This window comes from Phascolarctos cinereus, unplaced genomic scaffold (genome assembly GCF_003287225.1).
Source record: "Phascolarctos cinereus isolate Bilbo 61053 unplaced genomic scaffold, phaCin_HiC Scaffold_9;HRSCAF=440, whole genome shotgun sequence".
Classification (NCBI taxonomy): domain Eukaryota; kingdom Metazoa; phylum Chordata; class Mammalia; order Diprotodontia; family Phascolarctidae; genus Phascolarctos; species Phascolarctos cinereus.
In genome coordinates, this window is record NW_027556402.1 from 191,278,245 (window position 1) to 191,296,717 (window position 18,473).

General features: G+C 37.9%; 1 protein-coding gene across 5 annotated transcripts in view; it reads left to right on the plus strand.

Moving 5' to 3' along the window:
- TBC1D14 (TBC1 domain family member 14) overlaps positions 1 to 18,473 on the plus strand; it is a 112,307-nt gene that overhangs the window by 53,879 nt on the left and 39,955 nt on the right. For 3 of the 5 annotated variants that reach the window (XM_020992115.2, XM_020992114.2, XM_020992117.2), the window contains 2 exons: positions 16,108 to 16,226; positions 17,744 to 17,826. In XM_020992115.2, coding sequence (XP_020847774.1) covers positions 16,108 to 16,226; positions 17,744 to 17,826 — 202 coding nt within the window. Of the gene's footprint in view, positions 1 to 6,759; positions 7,001 to 16,107; positions 16,227 to 17,743; positions 17,827 to 18,473 lie in introns of those variants that run through there. The other 2 variants (XM_020992116.2, XM_020992119.2) reach the window with 2 other exon arrangements.

Sequence of the window (18,473 nt, forward strand, 5' to 3'; positions counted from 1 at the left end):
CATTAGCAAGTTTTCTTTTTCAGTGTTTGACTTGGACCTGTGTTGATATTTGGAGCAGTCTTATGCATTTCTTTGTTGAAGTCACTTTCTGGTTTTGTTTGTGACATTATTTGGTTTGTATTCAAAACTGGTATCTACTTTTTATATTCACAAATATGAATACACTGAAAAATGTCATAGAGATACTTTAAAAAGCCAATCTATACATAATAGATATATGGTTTCATTAGTCTTTCTTTGTTGTTGTTTGTAGAAGTGTTCATGGGTTGATGTTTAAGTTGATCATTTTTTTAAAATAAAAAAATTAGTAAGTTTTTTCTTGAAGAGAGAAATAGTATCTAGAATAAAAGAAATTATAGCCCTGTTTATTTCTTGGTCATACATCTGGAGTATGGTGTTCAGTTTTAGGTTCCATACTTTTGGAAGAACATTGATAAGCTGAAGAATGTCTGAAAAGACAACTAGAGTGGTGATTTATTTGTGATCATGCTACAGTAGAGTAAGTTGAAGGCTGTGGGAATGTTTAACCTGGATCAGAAGGAATCTAGGTGCAAGTTCAGACTTGGCTATCTTGAATTATTTAAAGGGCTGTCAATGGAGGAGAGATTAGATTTGTTTTCACCCAGAGGGTGGAAATATGAGAAATGTGTAGATTGTAGACACATAAATCCTGGGTTGGTAGAAGAAAAAACCTATCTGTTTGTCTCTCTTTCCCTGTGTCTGTTTATTTCTGTCTTTGTGTATGTCACTATGTTTCTCCTTATTTTTCTGTTCTGTCCTGTCTCTGTATATCTCTATGCTTCTCTCTGTCTCTCTCCCTCTCTCCCTTTAAATATGTTTCTATCTGTGCATTTCTCTTTCTGCCTTTCTGTTTCTTGGTGTGTCTCTGTCCATCTCATTCTTACCTAAATGTAGTTTCCTTCACCTGTAACTTTTCTTTCCTCCTAGAGTTCTGTGGCTAAGCCTTAATCTTAAGCATTGAAAATTCAGAGACTCACAAAATGCACCTCCCTCTCTTCTTTGCAAAGTTAGGGGACTATGGGTGAGGAGCATTGCATATGACATAAGACTTGAATGTTGTATTGGTTACTTTTGTTGAATTGTTTCCCCCTTTTTATTATTGAGTGTAAGAGAGGAATAGGGGGGAGAAGAGGAAAGGTCTCTTTTTGAAGATATATGTGGTATAAAAATAAAATATAAATTTTTGAAATAATACAGTTACTCAAAACTGTTGTGGATTGCCTTGAACAGTAAGTAGTGTTTATTCTCTCATTAGAAATCTTCAAGTGAAGTCTAGAGAATCTGATTTTGAAGATGTGCAGTGGATTCTTTTTCAGGTGTAGGTTAGACTAGATGATTTCTGGGTTCTCTTCCAGCTTGTGAGAGTCTGTAAACCTTAGAAATCAATTCAACAACCATTTATTAAACACTTTCTCTGTACAGAGAATACTTTGTTAGGTACTAGAGAATAAACTCCAGCTCCAGCCAGATCCTTTAGGATTCCTTGGGAATATCTTACCAATTTTTAGAGTTATCTTGCTGCATATTAATGAGAATTGTTTATAGGAAGTGGTTCCTCTTAAGCTTCTTCAAGGATATTAGTCATATTATAAATTAGAACCTAATAAATGAGATTTCACTCAAAATCTTCATCTTTATTGGTCTTATTAGCTTGAGATTTAATTCTTTATGTCAGACTAAAGAATCCCAGACAATAAGATGGTATCCCATTGTCTATTGAAAGTAGTTACCTCTTAAGGCTCAGTGCGACCACCAGAGCTGTAAATAACAATTGTTAAGATTAACAGAAAATTGACTTGCCCATTCTACTATATGGGAGTAGTGACTACAGTTTTTAACCAAAAATTGGCATATATTTCATATACTAACAAATTGGCGTGTATTTTGTTTGCCAAACAAAGCCTTGTTTAGAAGTCCAATAACTTTTATTGAAATTGTGACTATTCTGAATTCTCAGTTGCATGGTAGTATAGGGCACAGGATAAAGCAAACTAAATCAGACCTTGGCCTCTGACTTCCAGGACCAAAAGCAATATTGTTGTGGATAAGTAGGATATGCAAACAAAACTTTTAGGTAAGAAAACTCTAGAGAACCTTTGTCATAGTAAGTAGTTTGTTAGTTAAATTATAAACTATCACTGAAGTGAGAGTTATTTTATGAAAGTTAAATTAGTAAGCATTGTAATCTAAGCAGCAAGTCAAATTGGAGAAAAGACTATGGTTAAGTTTCATTTCAAATCTTAAAATTTAAGGCTGTCATTTTAGACAGCTTTAAGATGTAGAAATAGAGTTCATGTTTCTGTGGTGCTCTTAAAAGTTTTTATCACAAAAGCCATATGAGGTAAGTAGGCCAAGTATTGTTATCACCATAATTAATAGATGAGAAAATTGAGTTTCAAAGAAGTGAAATGACTTTCTTTGGTCATGCTGTTTTTAAGTACTGAAGCCTAGATTCAAATCCTGGTCCTGTGTGGACTCTCATAGTTGAAGTCCTTATATTAGCAGTTTCATTAATGCTTAGATTACAGTGCTTGCTGAAATTTCCTGAAGATGATTTATTAGCAAAATAACTTGTTTCACCACATTCTTGAAAAGGATACAATACATTTTTAGATAAATTATCTTTTCTGTTGTATGTTATTTTCCTGCTACCGATTCCAGTTTAGCTAATTTGAATGGTGTCTAAGACATTAATATAAATTGTTTCCGTTCTATTCAGTGCTCAGTTTTGGAATGAATTTTTTTGGGAAAAAATTTATTGTCCTTAGGAACTATCTTTGGCATAGAGTAAAGCCTATACTTGTAACTTGGATCATTTAAAAAAGGGTTTAAGCTACATCCTCTAATGTTCTCTCTTCCTGCTTAAAGATAACTAAAGTATTCCAGTTTCTAAGGTTCTGTCTTAGTAGATCTAGATCTGGTAGGAGCCTCCTGCCAATATTTTTAAAAACTTCCTTGTTGCCTTAACTAGCAGAGGTGAGGGCATTTAAAGGCTTTGGCTCTGTGAGGATAAGACTATATTGGCTGTGACAGTGATTTAATAAACTGACCTATATCTAAATTCTAGAAGTTTGAAAATTCATAGGGCTGCCTGCCTTGTCAGGGCTGTTATAAGGAGGCTATGCCTTACCTTAAGTACTCCGATTAAGGTAGTTGAATTGGGTTAGTAACCCTTTGTTTATTATTAGGCTTTTAGTGTTTTCAAACCTACTCTTTTTAGGACCTCGGGGATTGATTTGATCAGCCCTGGGGGCCTCAACAACCTAGAGTTATTGCTTGAAGTTGGGTGACTCAAGGTGAACAGAAACCCAATTCAGTTCAACATATGCTTAGTAAGCCCCTGCTTTGTGTCAGACATGGGGCCTACAAAGACAGAAATGGAACTAGCCCTAAAAGTGCTTGCATTCTACCAGGATCAGTGGGTCACAGGAGGCTGATCATGAAAGAGATGGCATTTCTGTTGGGATGTAGGGTAGGATTTGGTAGATGGAGAAGTAATGAATGGGGACAGCTTTCCAAGTGGAGGGAATAGCATGGTATGGAGGTCAATGATAATAAAAATGGAAAGAACAACCACCACAAAATAGTTGAAAAAGAATTGAAAAAGAGTTGAATTGAAGAATTGAAAAAGAGTTGAAAAATTACGAAGAGCAAGCATATGGCTCCAAAGCAGAACTATGAGAAGACATCTTCCCTCACTCTTGCAGAGGTGGGAGGTCCATGGGTAAGGAGTATTTTATATATTGTTAGTTTTTTTTTTTAATGTATTGATTGGTTTTCCTAATTTTTTTCTTTTTTCCTTTTAAAAATTCTGTTATATGGGATTGTTCTCTGGGAGGGATGCAGGGAGAGATGTGGGTGATGTAAAAACAAAAGACACCCATAAACATCTATTTTTTAAAAAAAAGAATAGGTATATAGGTGAGAAAGCAGAGGGGGTATTTGTGAAACATTAAGTAGTCCATTTTGGCAGAACCATAGGAATAGTGAGAGAGAAGTGGTAATCAAGAACAGAGTACAAAAGGCCTTGAATATCAGTCTAAGCTGTTCTGATGACTTAAATTTGTTGGGGATCTCTTGACCCATTTAAAATTTTGGGGTTTCTTGCTTGGTTGCCTCTTGTTGCTATCTTACTGCTAGGACTTCTGATTTGTGCTATTTATGTATATTTTTGACTCATTGACTAAGATATCTTCCTTATTCTTTAAAATGCCTGCTTTTTCTGGACTCCACTTATACCTGGCCATGACTTCAGATTTGGACATCAGATAAATACTTGCTCCTAGGTCACTGGCAGTTTATGAGCCTATCCCTACCCTTCACTGCACTGATACCTACCCCTTCTTTTGCTCTCCTTTACTATGTGTCCCTTGCCCCCTTGGCACCTGTGGCCCAATGCTGGCATCTGTTGTTATTTGTCAGTATCCCATCCTCTATTGTGTGTTGTAGAGGAAATAGACAGTAGGCTAGATGTTAGAAGATCTTTCTTCCCAGTCCCTGCTCTTCTACCCCTTACACAGAAGTTGTTTTCTCTCTCTGGGTCTCGGTTTCCTTATTTATAGAGGAATTTGGGTTAGATCACTTAGGACCAGCTCTGAAATTCCAAGTCTGTAATTTTTATTATCTTCATTTGCCCCTTTCCAAGGTGTATTATCTGTTAAAGGTTCACTTCCTAGCCCTACATGCAGGATTTCAAAGGCAGGCCCACCTTAATTTTGTCCCTAGAGAGAACAATTTCTGTTGTTTCTTTTAGTATTCTTCCTAATAATTTCCAATGTTTTGTTGACTTTTTTGGCCATGTTATCAATTGGGCCGGTGTCTTTAGAGAATAATCTACAGTGATTCCTAATCCCCTCTCCTGAGTCATAATTGATAGTTCAGAAATCAGATACACATACTTTGGGTCATTTTCATTTGAATGCATCTCTTTGTACTTAAACACAATGAGAGTTATCTACAATTTTTCTGCCTCTTTCAATTGACACAACATTTTGGTTGGTTTCCATTTGGGCATTTGTCTATATGGAAGAGTTTACTCTTGTATGCTGTACTCTTGAGCCACAATTATTGTCTCTATTCCCTTTTTAATTGCTGGCCCTGGATTTTAAAAAATAGATTGTTAGTGACTTGTTTTTACATTGCTTTAGGTTTCCCCCATGACCTTTGTCTTCCTCCCTTCCAGATAGCCATTACTTAAAGACTTTAAAAAAAAAAAGAACAAATCAACAAAATTGATCAATATATTGAAAATAATCTGAGGTTATATGCAGTGATTCCAAATCATGAGACACTCTCCCCCTCCTCCAGCAATCTCTGCAAAAGAGTGGAGGGAGTTATCTTCTCATATCTCTTCTTTGGGACCAGCTTTATTCTTTATAATTTCATAGCATTCATCTTTGATTTTTTGATGATTGTTCTTTACATTTACAATGATGGCATGTGTATTGTTTTGCTACCTCTAACTTGTGTCAGTTCCTATAAGTCCATGCTTGTCTGTATTTGTCATGTTCATTAGCAATTCATTTCAGTAATATTCCATTTGAATTCATATACCACAATTTAATTGTTTCCCAACTGATGGACATTTGCTTTGTGTCCAGTTCTTTACTGTCACTAAAAGTGCTACTATAAATATTTTCATGTATATAGAGCCTTTCCTTTTGTCAGTGATGTCCTTGGGTTACACCGTTGGCCACTTTATTTATGTAATTCCAAATTACGTTCTACAATGGTTATACAAATTCATAAATCTACCAGTAATGCAATGGTGTGCTTGCTCTGTATTTTAACCTACCTGGAGTAATGAAATGCAGAAAGGCAATATATATTTGTGGACAAAATCTCTTTGTCATTAGTTGTATGACTTGGGTTAGGTTGTACAATGTTAGCTGAAATGGACTTTGAATATCAATCGTGTTTTTGGATACTGTACCTGAAAGGGACCTCAGAGGCCACTGGCATCTTGAATATTATATCCCCAACAAATGATCATTCTTTGCTTAAAAAGAGATGGTACCTCCTCTGTCTAAATCCCTTATTTGTAGATGAGAAAATCTAGGCCTGGAGAGATTAGACTTTTAATCCAAGAGGGTTAATAAAGCTATTAATCTGATGACAGTAAGTAAATGAACAGTCACTATGAATGGGTGTACCACGGGGCTCGATAGTATTTTTGCTGTGAAAAAACTGAAGATTTCTCTGTTGTCATTTTTCTGTTAGTATATGAGCATTCTTGATGTCTAGTCCCAGGGTGAGACAAATTTTCCTAGATAGCTGCATCTGCTTTCCAGAAAATTGTCAAAGGTGGAAGCCCTAAGTTTATGGGAGCCACATACAGTGTTTTCACACAAAATGGAAGCCGTTCTGAGATGTGGTTTGATTTCGGTAATTGTACCTTGCCTCAGGGTCGTGACAGTGAAGCTTTATGAACAGCAGGGTTTGAAAACAAACTCCAGAGTGTGTTACTTTGTCTCAAAGCAGGGCACAGAATTACTGTGTTTTCAAGCATCATTCTTCTGATTTATTACTGAGACTCAGCTCTGAAATTTTTAATCATTAAGGAAAATTCCACTAATCACGTGGACCTTTGTGTAATGACATTCTAAAGGTGACAACTCCTTCTCAGGCTGTGTCCTCCTCCTTTGTTCCCCGCTTGTCATGTTCAGGCATAACAGAAGAAAATAGAGAGAACTGATTGGATGTGTTGCCTCTGCAGATGATTAATGTGACTGCTCCAGCTTGCCTGCCTTCTCCAGGCTGGAGAGCACATTCAGTTGCATGCAGACCGCTCTGATTCTGGGAGGCGAGCAGAGAGCAGGGGACGGAGGCCCGGCAGCCCAGAGCTGGAGGGCCTGGGTTCACCACTGTGTGAGTGCGTGCGGCTGGCCTGGCGAGGATGGTGTCCGGGTGAGCGCCTGATGTGATGCGGGGGGCCATGGAGGTGCAGCCCGAGGGGCTCTGAGGCCCCGCAGCTTTCATGGTGAGCAGAGCCAGCCAGCACGATGCTGATGCCTCCAGCGTGGGTGTACGGCAGGCTCCTACCTAGGGCCACCTGCGTGGGGCATCGTCATCCATGCCGTTGGCTTACCTGGGAGGCGGCTGCAGAGTCCTTTGTGCAGAGCCAGAGGACATTTTCTCTTTGTACCCAGCTGGGTACTTCACTGATCTGTCTGCTACAGTGTGGAAGCATTCTGTCTGAGCAGAAAGTGGAGGCTGTTTGACCTGAACTTTCATGTTTTATACATCCTAAATAAAGTCTGGTTTCTGTTGACCTAGACTTACATTTTCCATCTCTACCATAAAATATAAATGTTTTTAGAGACTTGGTACATTTTGCCATGGGCCTCCCCAAATCTCAGGTGACATTATTTAAAACCTAAGTTAAAGCTTTGCATCATACAGAGCTGGCTTTATTAGTTGTATGTTGAATTGTTTGAAGCCTTTGTGCTATTCTTGTATTTTTCCTTTTGGCTTTAGGCAAGATAAAGTAGCTGGCTGACTTGTCATGGAAATCCAGGATTTATTTAAAAAATTAAAAGAGTGTAAAACTATTTGATGCAATGAGTCATCTGTAATGTCCAAAGATTAGTATATGCCTGTATTCTTAAATAGTGTACTCTTTGTTTTGCCCAAGATTGCTCCTTGAGAGTAGGGTTTGTTTCATTCTTTATATTTGGATCCTCAGTGCCTAGCACAATGCCTGACACATAGTAGGCATTTTTAATGAATGCTTTGTTGGTTTGATTGTATCTTGGATTAAAGAAGGATTTCATGAAGATTACTCCAAAACTCTCTTCTTCTCTGCTCCTCCAATTTTTTCCAGCCTAGTAAATGCCCTTTTGGAAATATTCATTGGTATATAAACACTGGCTGTTTATAGTCATATGAACATGCTAAAAAAATTCCTGCAGCTTGAGCTACTTAACATCGAGCCACTCCCATGTTCTGGTGCTTGCTGCTTATTGTAAAATGAAGCCTCGGTAGTAATTCCAGTTGGCTTTTGAAGTGAAGTCATTCATTTAAGGTTCTGTGAGCTTTTTTGGCCAATAAAATGGAGAGAAAGAAGACTGTGAATTCTGAAACCACTTTTGCCAGATAAGTATGATTTAAAAAAAAATAAATGACAGCATGTTGAGCTAAAAAGTAGGTTCTATTGAAGTAAAACATTTTGAAAAAATAATTCCTTAATATCAGATGACAAAAAGCTTCCCTCCTTCAGCAGTGTAGCTCCAGGATCAGTGACTTTTTTTCCAACTAAATCTTTTAATAGGTACCATGTGTACTTCCCCCATATTTTAGTACATTTTATTCCAAAGATATTTTTATACCTCATTAAGTTATTTTAATATTCCAGCTTTTATATTATAGATGATTTAGCCAAAAAGAAGCATTAATATAACTTTAGTCTCGATGCCATAGGTATTAATGTTTCCTTTCTCTTTCCCTAAAATAGATTCTTGCAAAAACCAGTGATTTAAAAAGGAAACCAAAATTAATGTAATTAAAATAATCAGATTTTTAGTGCTCTTTTCATGTGTCACAGTTGGAACTCTGTTATTGTCAGCATTATTTTCTTTTATATCATATTCTTCCTTCCTTTTTTCCTGTTTACCTCTGTCTTTTAGACAACATACTTTTTGTCTTCTAGTTTTAAATTTAGGGGGTAATTGAGGAGCATAAGATACTTTTATCCTTATTCTTAACACTGTACAGTTAAAGCATAAGATCCTTGCTCTTAAATGCTTACGTTCTGTAATGGCATGACACACCCAAAGTAGTATTGGTGTCTTTGGCCCTATAACATAGGATCACAGTTATCAGAGATGGAAAGTACCCCAGAAATAATCAAGTCCGACCACTCTTACAGCACAAAAAAGGAGGCAGAGGCCCAGAGTTTTCATATAGGTGATAAATAGCACATCCCGTCCTGGCAACCCCAGATCCAGTCAGTATTCCTTCTGCCGCCCCCACACTCTCCCGGTTCTGCCTCCCAAATCTGAGAAGTTGCTTCTCTGAGGGAACAAAGTAGCCTTAGGAAGCTGGATAAAAATACTTTCTGACTATTAGCATTATTTGTGCTTTTAAATTTTGTTAAGTGTTATGGTTTTTTTTTTCAGATGATTTATATTTTCTGTGAATACTTCCACGCACTCACTCTCCATGTTCTTATCTGAAGCATCCTCCTTTCCATTGTCTCTCTCCAAATCCCATTCACCCTTCTAGTTCTAGCACTAGTTACAGTGACTTTCTCTTTTTCTGAAGTCTTACAGCACTTAGAGAATGGACCATTTTATTTAATGCAGCTTTTGTTGTCATCTTCCTTTTAATGTATTAGCTTTGCTTTTTTTTTCAAATATGCCATAAACTCCTCAAGGACAGAAACTTTTTTCATTTTTTTTATTGTTATTCTTTATCCGCCGTAACACCTAGCGTAGTGGTGAACACATAATAAACATTTAATTTCTTGTTTGTTGGCTTAATACACAAGCTACAGGATATTTTTTGTTAGCACAGAAGCAGATAGTCATATTTGCTGTTTTCAATACAAGTTATTTACAACTGGAAGTCAATTGCTAATATAGAAGGTTGGTAATTAGCAACAATTTCATTTAAGAACTTAGGTTGAGGTTTATCAAGTTGACTTGGTGATATCCTTAGTTATTTATGAGAATCAAATTTTGAGCAAGGTCAATGATATCAGCATAAAATAACATACACAGCAGTAGGAATTAGCCTTTGATTTAATTAAATATATATTCTAATCTCAGGTACATATTAAGGGTCACTGACTTTTGTTTAAAATGTGGGGTCTACTAGGTGGTGCGGTGGATAGAGAACCAGCCCTGGATTCAGGAGGACCTGATTCAAATCTGGCCTCAGACACATAACATTTACTAACTGTGTGACCCTCGGCAAGTCACTTAACCCCACTGAGTAGCCAAAAAGAAAAATTCTTTTGTGATAACTCTGATACTGTATAATATCAGCATTTGATCTTGTAACTTTAAGAACCTTTCTATGTAAAGGTTTGCCATGTGTGTTGCTAAGTTACTAATAATTCTATATAGATTGTATCATTGAGTTTGAGAAATGAATTGTAAATAATTATTTATAAAAAAAACCAAACAACCTTCACTTAACCCTTCCAACTACTGCCTCACTTCTTTTTCCTTTTACTACCACACTACCACACTTAGAAAAAGTAGCCTTTACCCGTTGTTTCTACTTTCTAACTGTCCATTCAGCCCTTAACCACTTGTAATGTGACTTCTTCCTTGCCTCAACCAATCTTGATCTTTTTCCTGCAGCTTGAGGGAAATTGTAGTTGAGATGGGCTCTGGAAAATGAGTGGGAATTCAAAAAGTCAGGAGGGAGAAGGTAGGTACTCTGGAGTTGTGGAACAGTATGAATGAAGGTACATAGGCAAGAGAGCCTTCCTAACCTCAGGACTTACTATTCTTAAACAAAACAACAACAAACCTTCTTTTGACCATGCTCCCCCCGAAATTATTATTCTCTTCCTTTTTTTTTTTTTTTACTTCACTGCTAAATTTCCAGAAGGGGCATTGTCTACTTGCTACGTCCACTTGCGGTTTGGCTTCCATCTTGACCAGTGTACTGACACTGTTCTCTTTGAGGTCATGAGTGATTTTTGAGCTGTGAGACCCAAGGTCCTGCTCTCAGGAGCTCTGACAACATCTGACACAGCTGACTGCCCCCTCTTCCTTCCCATGGCATCTTCCCCAGCTTCAGTTACACTGGGCCTTCCTGGTTCTATGGAAGGGAGCTCAGAGATCTTCGGGGTTAGCTGCCCCTAATCAGTCCTGACTAGTCTCTTGCCTCAATTCCTTTTCCCTTTCCTATGCCCTAAATGTGAATGATCCCCAAGGGTGTTGTTGTCAGCCTTCTCCTCCCACTGTACTATTGGCAGCTCTATCTATTGCTGAAGCTTTAACTATCATCTTTTTGTAGAGGCTACTACTCTTCTGGGGCAGCTAGGTGACACAGTGGATAGAGTCGGGAAGACTCTTCTTTCTGAGTTCAAATCTGGCCTCAGATACTTACTAGCTGTGTGACCCTGGGTAAGTCACTTAATCCTGTTGGCCTTATTTCCTCATCTGTAAAATGAGCTGGAGAAGGAAATGGCAAACATTCCAGTATCTTTGCCAAGAAAACCCCAAATGGGGTCATGGAGAGTCGGACACGACTGAAAAACAACTGCACAACAACCATCTCTGAGCTCCAGAGCTATGTCTTCACTTGATAAAGTCATTTTCACTTGTATTTTACTAGTACCTTAAATATCCCTAAACCCAGTTTATTATCTTTTTTGTCATTTTTTTCATTACCAGAACTTAAATACACAATAAGAAAAGAAAAAGAAACATATTATAAATTTGTAAAGCTTAAATACAAAATAAGAAAAGAAAAAAAGCATGTCATGTGCACAACAGAATGTAAGAGAGGATTCAAACTATAAAGCAATTAATTTTCATTTCAAGAAAGCCTATATAATAAATATTATGCATTGTGTTGAGAGCTGTGTTCCTCATTGTCTTTAGTTCCTTTAACTTTTTCTTCTACTAACTGATTTATGTGATACCACCCAGTCTTCAGATGTTATCTTCAACTTTTCTCACCTTTATTTCCCATATTCATCCAGTTTTTTCCTTTTGTAGTATCTTGCTTACCTGTCCTTAAGTTACTTGTCCCACTACCTCCTCATTACTCTCTGCGAAGATGATTGCAGTAGGCAAGGTCCAGATAGGTCTTCAGGTTTCCATTGTACCTCCAGTCCATCATTAACAGTGCTGCTGCCACCTTATGCAGAGATTGGGCCGTGTCACTCTGCTGCTCAGAATCCTTCACTGGCTTCCTGTTACATATTTAATAAATTTGAATTTTTTAGTTTGATATTCAAGCTCCTCTACAGGCTTAGATATCTTACAGCCCTATGTTTTTAGCTTTATTTTATGTTACTTCCATCCATTTATTTTATGCTATAGTCAAACTAGAGTATTTGTGGTCCCTTATATAGGTTGTGTGCTTTCCTACCTCCATGCCAGTGTTCTTATGCTTAGAATCTCCTTCATCCTCCTTTCTCTCTTTTTTTTTGAAAGAGGGGTTTCGAGGCAACATTGCACGGTAAGGATTTCTTTCATTAGTTAATTTGTTCAGAAATCAATCAGCAAGCATCTATCATGGATCTGCTATGGTTCAGGCACTGTGCTAGACCTTGGAGATGAAAAGACAAAATGAAATTTGAAATAGTGAATGAAAGAAATAATCTGTTTGAAGGACCTTCCATGCTAGAATGGGTGACAGCCCGTGCACGTTTAAGTACATATAAAATAAGTACAATCTTACGGGGCAGGGGAGGTGCTAGCAGATGAAGGATCAGGAGAGGCCTCATGGAGGAGGTGGAGAGATAAAGTTCCAGACTCTATGTATTCCACAGAGAAATATGTCCATTTTGACACATCTGAACATTTGAAAACTCTGCCATTCTCCTTGCTGGAGGCAGAATGGATTTCTTCCAGAAAAATTTAATCGAGCCCCAAACTACATCATAGAACCAGCAGAATACAAATTTGGGGAGAGAGAGGAAAGAGGTCGATTTGGTCATTTTCTCTTAAAGGAAATCACATTGATGAAGAGGTTAAAGCAGAGCTTCAAAATGGGTTAATGTCCCAGTGGGTGAAGGGAATCTTGGGGATTATTCTCTGTAATCAGGATTTCCCTTTCCCCTCCAATCAAGTGATCAGGTCTGACAGAATTGAGGGTTGTCTCCCTAATCTCCACGGGGAGTAGAAAAAGCATAACAGATGGCTTAAGAGATTGCACAAACTGACTGACACTATTGGTTGAGTGGGAAAAGAGCTAGAATGAGCTGGACCAGCAAAATAAAGGGACCACCAAGGGGCTTCTGCAAGATGGGGCTAGCCTCAAGGCAGGTTTATATCTGGTAGCTGGCCAACTTAGATTCCTTCAGGTACCTCAGGGCCAGAGCAGGTCGATAGATCTCATTCTCCGAGGGCAAAGGTAGGTACCACAAAGCCCTGGAACTGTCCATCTTGTATGCATGACAGCAGTCAAGCTCATCTGCAACTGGCAGAGGCTCCGGGCCTTGACACAAGGTGCTTTGGCTGTGTATTGCCCATGGTAGAGATCCTCACTGGCCACCATGGCCCACCACTTTGGGTAGGTATAGGAATAATTATATATGTGATGTGACCATCCTGAGATTTGCTTATAGTACTATACTTACGCAGAATTTTAGGGATCACTTGACTGGCATCTCCCCCTACTGTCTGCCACTGATAATGGTAGGGTCCCAGTGCCACAGACCACTCTTGGGAGTGTTCCACATGGTGGACCATGGTCAGTGGGCTTATCTCCTTCATGTCATACTTAATATCAGTTTTCCCTTTGAATAGCTAGCTCCAGCTTACTGTGAACTGTCTTCTCTACTTTACAGCTGCTTTCTCTCCAGGTTGTGGTTGTGGTAGCTCTGATTGTTTGACCCCTCCCCCACCACCTAGTGACCTACTTATTAAATGTGTACTAGATACTGTGAGCTTTTATTTTATAGGATCTGTGCTTCCATCAGTGTGGGGAGTTCCCACTGAGGAGCTTCTTGGATCAGTGCAAAGACAGAGGGGTGTGTGTGTGTGTGGAGCTGGGAGTTACATGAACTAGCCCAGGGTCACCCACCTGTATTTGACAGGACTTGAACCAGGTCTTTGTAACTCTGCAGCTAGCTCTCTATCTATTATGCCACACTGCCTCTCACTGTGAGAGAATTGTGCTAAATTTGGCACAGTCCTTGCCTTTCAGGAGCTCATAAGAGAATGAGAGATAAAATATGGCCACAGAGAAGTGTAACAGTGGTCTTGTTTAAAGACCATTGGATTTAGAGTCCATAATAGGCTTTGCCATTCTGACTTTAGGGAAATCACTTCGTCTGTCTCAGTCCATTTCCTCTGCTGAAGTCCGCTCTAGCTCCAAACCCTGTGACCTGAGAAGAGCACAAAGTTCTAAGAAATCAGGTGAGAGATGAATCATTTGGCTTGGAGGAGGAGGAGCAAGTGGTATCAGTGAAAGTTGTGACATTTTAACTGGGTCTTTAAGGATGGACATGACATTAGCACATGGACATGAGGAAGAGGGAAAGTAGAGGCAATCCAGGTGTTGGAAATCTAATGAGCAGAAGCCCAGAGGCAGGAAGACTTGAGTGAATGAAGGAGATTTCAGCCATATTAATTCTGTCACTTTTAACAAAGAAGTGATTCCCTCAACTCCCCCCTCAAACCTGAATATAGTCTGATCTGTTTTGTATGTTAATTTATTGTTACTGTAAGCAGAAGATGGTGCATTGTACTGATTTTGAACAATTAACAGCTCTTACTATTAGTATCTTTGTTTCGATGGGATGTTCACTTTATTGCAAATCATATAATTATATAAACTGAATCATATAAGCTGAAAGATTCTCAGTTCTGTTTCTTGCTGTTCCATTGACTAGCTGTGTGACCTTGACCTGGGTCACTTGGCCTGAGTGTCCTAAATGAGGAGGTTGGCCCAGGTGATATTAAAAGTTTGATTAGCTTTTGTAATTCTGAGATTTATGATTTCTTTTTTTTTGTTTTGTTTTTATTTTTAGGCAATTGGGGTTAAGTGACTTGCCCAGGGTCACACAGCTAGTAAGTGTCAAGTGCTTGGTCTGAGACGGAATTCGAACTCAGGTCCTCCTGAGTTCAGGGCTGGTGCTCTATCCATTGCGCCACCTAGCTGCCCCATACCCTGGTACTTTTTAAAATCTTTTATTTTTGTCTGAGAGGCATCATGTAGTGGAAGGAGCAGTGCATTTAGAATCAGAAGGCCTGGATTGGAATCTTAGTTCTGGTATTTACTGCCCAGGTGACCTTGGGCAAATCATTTAAAATCTCTGATCATGTTTCCCCATATGTAAAATAGGAGGTAAATGATATTTTTACTCCCTACTGCACAAGATTGCTGTAAAAGTGAAATGAGAATGTGAGTGGTTGGTCTTCCTTCCTTTACCATTTTGACTCTTACTTTTTGTGCTAAAAATAATTAGCTCACAGTCAAATTGATCAGAAAAATGTTTTAGCTACTGAATTGTATACTTATAAAATCTCATAGTTGGAAAGGATCTCAGCAGTCGTCTATTTGAATCCTCCCTTATGATGTCTATACTATGGTTGTGAAGTGTTATTTAAATCTTGAATTATTATTTAGTTTTCTTCATGTTTTGTCATTCTGACTCTAGGGAAGTCACTTCATCTATCTTGCCTCTCCAAAAAGGTTATAAGGGGCAGGTACCATGTCTTACTTCCCTTTTTTTCCCCACATCTTCTGCTTTAGGACCTTGCACATGTTTCTGTGAATTAAGGATGCACAAAAGGTTTAGACTCTTCAGGCAGTTATTTCATTCTAGCTGTTCTCCTTATTCTTATTCAAAATTCTACCTGGCTTTACCTTATGAAGATGTTTGTTTTTTGTGTTTACTGTAATTCATTAACAATTCACTAATTTGATAACCGAGGCTCTTGTTATTCTATACATATGCTAAAGTGGGATGTTACTGGCGTAGCCCTTTTGGCTGTTGGGGTGGTCTAAACCCCAGCTACACATTACCATTCTGAACTCTTAGCAGGGTTTCTGGGGGATGTGAATGTACCCTAGGCCGTCCACTCTGTCTCCTTCAACAGTGCAGCCCTGGGGCATGGCCAGCACTCCCTGCCTGTTCCATGACTCTGTCTGTGCTTGATCCTTTGTAGTTTCCAAAGACCATACAGTGGTTTGCAGGTTTACAAATCAGAAAGAATTTTCTCACTTGATGGACTTTTTGGGAAAACTTTAACTCTGGCATTTTTATTTGTAAAGCATTTTAGTTGTGGCTCAGCAATATCAAGAGCTTGCATTGTGTTATGGCTTGGTTGGTTTAAAAGGTTTTGATAACAAACAATATGATTTCAATAAAAACTTAATTTACTTCATTGAGAATAATCACAGTGTACCTATGTTTACCGATATTCTTTAATTGCTCTTTTCTTTATATAGGAATATGAAGAAGAAGCTGGACGACCTCACAAGCCTCTTTCTCCTAAACAGAATGTGAGGAAGAATCTTGATTTTGAGCCACTTTCCACCACGGCTCTTATCCTAGAAGACAGACCAGCGTAAGTCTTAGTGAGGTCTCATATTTTCTCATTATAAATGAGCTAGAGAGTGTGTTTCTTAAAGGAAACCATAATGTAAGCCATTGGCAACCTCTCCCAAACAAAGGTATAAGATTTGCTCTTGCTTAAAAATGTGTTCTTCAACTATGGAAACTGTGTAACAGGAAAGATTTTGAAAACTACCCTATAACATTTATTTTTACTACTCTGAGGCACTTATAATACTGGAAAGGTCTGTGAGACGTGTCCTAGGACCTGGACTTACGTCCTGCCTCCAGCTCTGTGGCGTTGGGGATCAGAGATGGCACATGTCAGTGCTTCAGCTAAGCTTCCGTGGTGGGGTGGGAAGCTCCCTGCAAGTGGATCCTGCAGACCTAGATTATCCCTTCTACTTATGACTATGCTTTATTGTTATCTTGAGTAAATTGATGACATTTTCGAGCTTTAGTTTTCTTACCTGCAAGGTGAAAGGATTGCACTAAATAGTCCCTAATGACTATTCTGTTTTGAAAATCCTTTGATCCAATGCCCTGTCTGATAAAGTTACTGTATAAATGTGAGTAGCTGGTGGTGGCCAACAAATTCTATTCAAGCATTTATTAGATATTTCAACTTTACTGTTTTTTTCACTAGGCATTTTTACTGATGGCTCATCTTGACATATGCTTCCAGTTAAGGCATCCAAACTGCCTTTAAATATAATAAAAGTAGAAATGTATTCGTATGTGTGTTCTGTATTAAGAAATTTAATGGATTAATACTGTTATTAGGTTTTGGTGAATGATTTTTTCTTAAACCTTAAAAATTTTAAATGATAACAGTATGAACCATCAGTAAAAGTAAATTGCACTGCTGCACATAGTACATGTCATATTTGCTAGGGAGGATGCGTTGCGCTGTCCTACTCATGTAGCAGATTCTAATTCTTCTCAATAATTTAAATAATTGTCATAGAGAATGCCTTGAAGCAGCATAAGTGGTAGAGTACATAAACTGGAACATACCTGACAAACTGAGTTTTTTTTTCTTCCCTGAAGTGAAATAATTTACATGTCAGACATTTCTTGACTATTGTTGTGGCATGCATTATTTAGTAATAATAAATGAACATTAAATAAATAAATAAATTTTAGCATTTACCTTTTAGATAAAGAACTGGAAGAGTTTACCTTCAGGGGAAAAAAGATGTTTGCATTGCTTTCATTTTTTTTATCTCACATATGTGAACCATATAGTGTCAAACTTTACAGATTTAAAAATGATTAGGTAAGGTATTGGGATTAATGACTGGCAATAACTCAAAACACAAAACTTTTGCAGCAAGGCCAAATTAGGGATTCTTTATAAAATATAAGTTACCACCTTTGTTTTATAAGTACGGTTAGATTGCAGCTTTTTAAGTTTTTCATCTTTTAGGGATGAATGCTTTTCAGTTCTACACTCCTTCCCTCTCCCCTGGCTCTCACAACTTGAATTTGTTATTTATAATGGTGGAAAATCCTTTCTTTTCTCTCTAGAAACCTCCCTGCAAAACCAGCTGAAGAAGCTCAGAAACATAGACAGGAGTACGAAGAAATGGTGGTTCAGGCCAAAAAAAGAGGTAAAGTTATTTGTCATTGCCAATCTATTTTAAAATTTTAGGATTTAATGGCCATCTTAGATGTTTCCTTTTTAAGTTTTGGAGTCTAGAAAGTTAAGCCTTGATGATATGTGTGTATTTCTAACGTTTTCATTCTGTGAAATTTTAGATAGAAAATTTCCTTCACACATGCCTTCTTTTAAAAAAAAAATGTTATGAACCTAACTTTACAGAATAACACATCCAGTTAAATTTACATTTATAGCTGATTAAAAAGAACTTCAGCCTATAGATGTTTAAAACAATTTGTTGTTTATTCCCTCTATGTCCCCTTGCAGTGTTTTTTTTGGTTTCTTTTTTGGTCTGTTTGCCTATTTTTGGTGTATAGTTCCTTTTTATGTGATCAAAGTCATACATTCATTCACCAGACATTTACTAACATTTATTCTGTGTTCAGAGGATGGTGTGGAGCCCTGAAGATTGAAAGTTTAGAGTGGCTAATCTGTATTCTTGTCTTGTTTTGTCTTTAACTTCAGTTATTTCCATACATCTGTTGAATACCTAGTACTTAATGTTTGTTGAATATTTATATTCATCACAATTGTTACTCTAATTGTGTTATGTTCAAACCTCAGTTGTTTGGCTTTGGATGTCGCTGACCTCTCAGT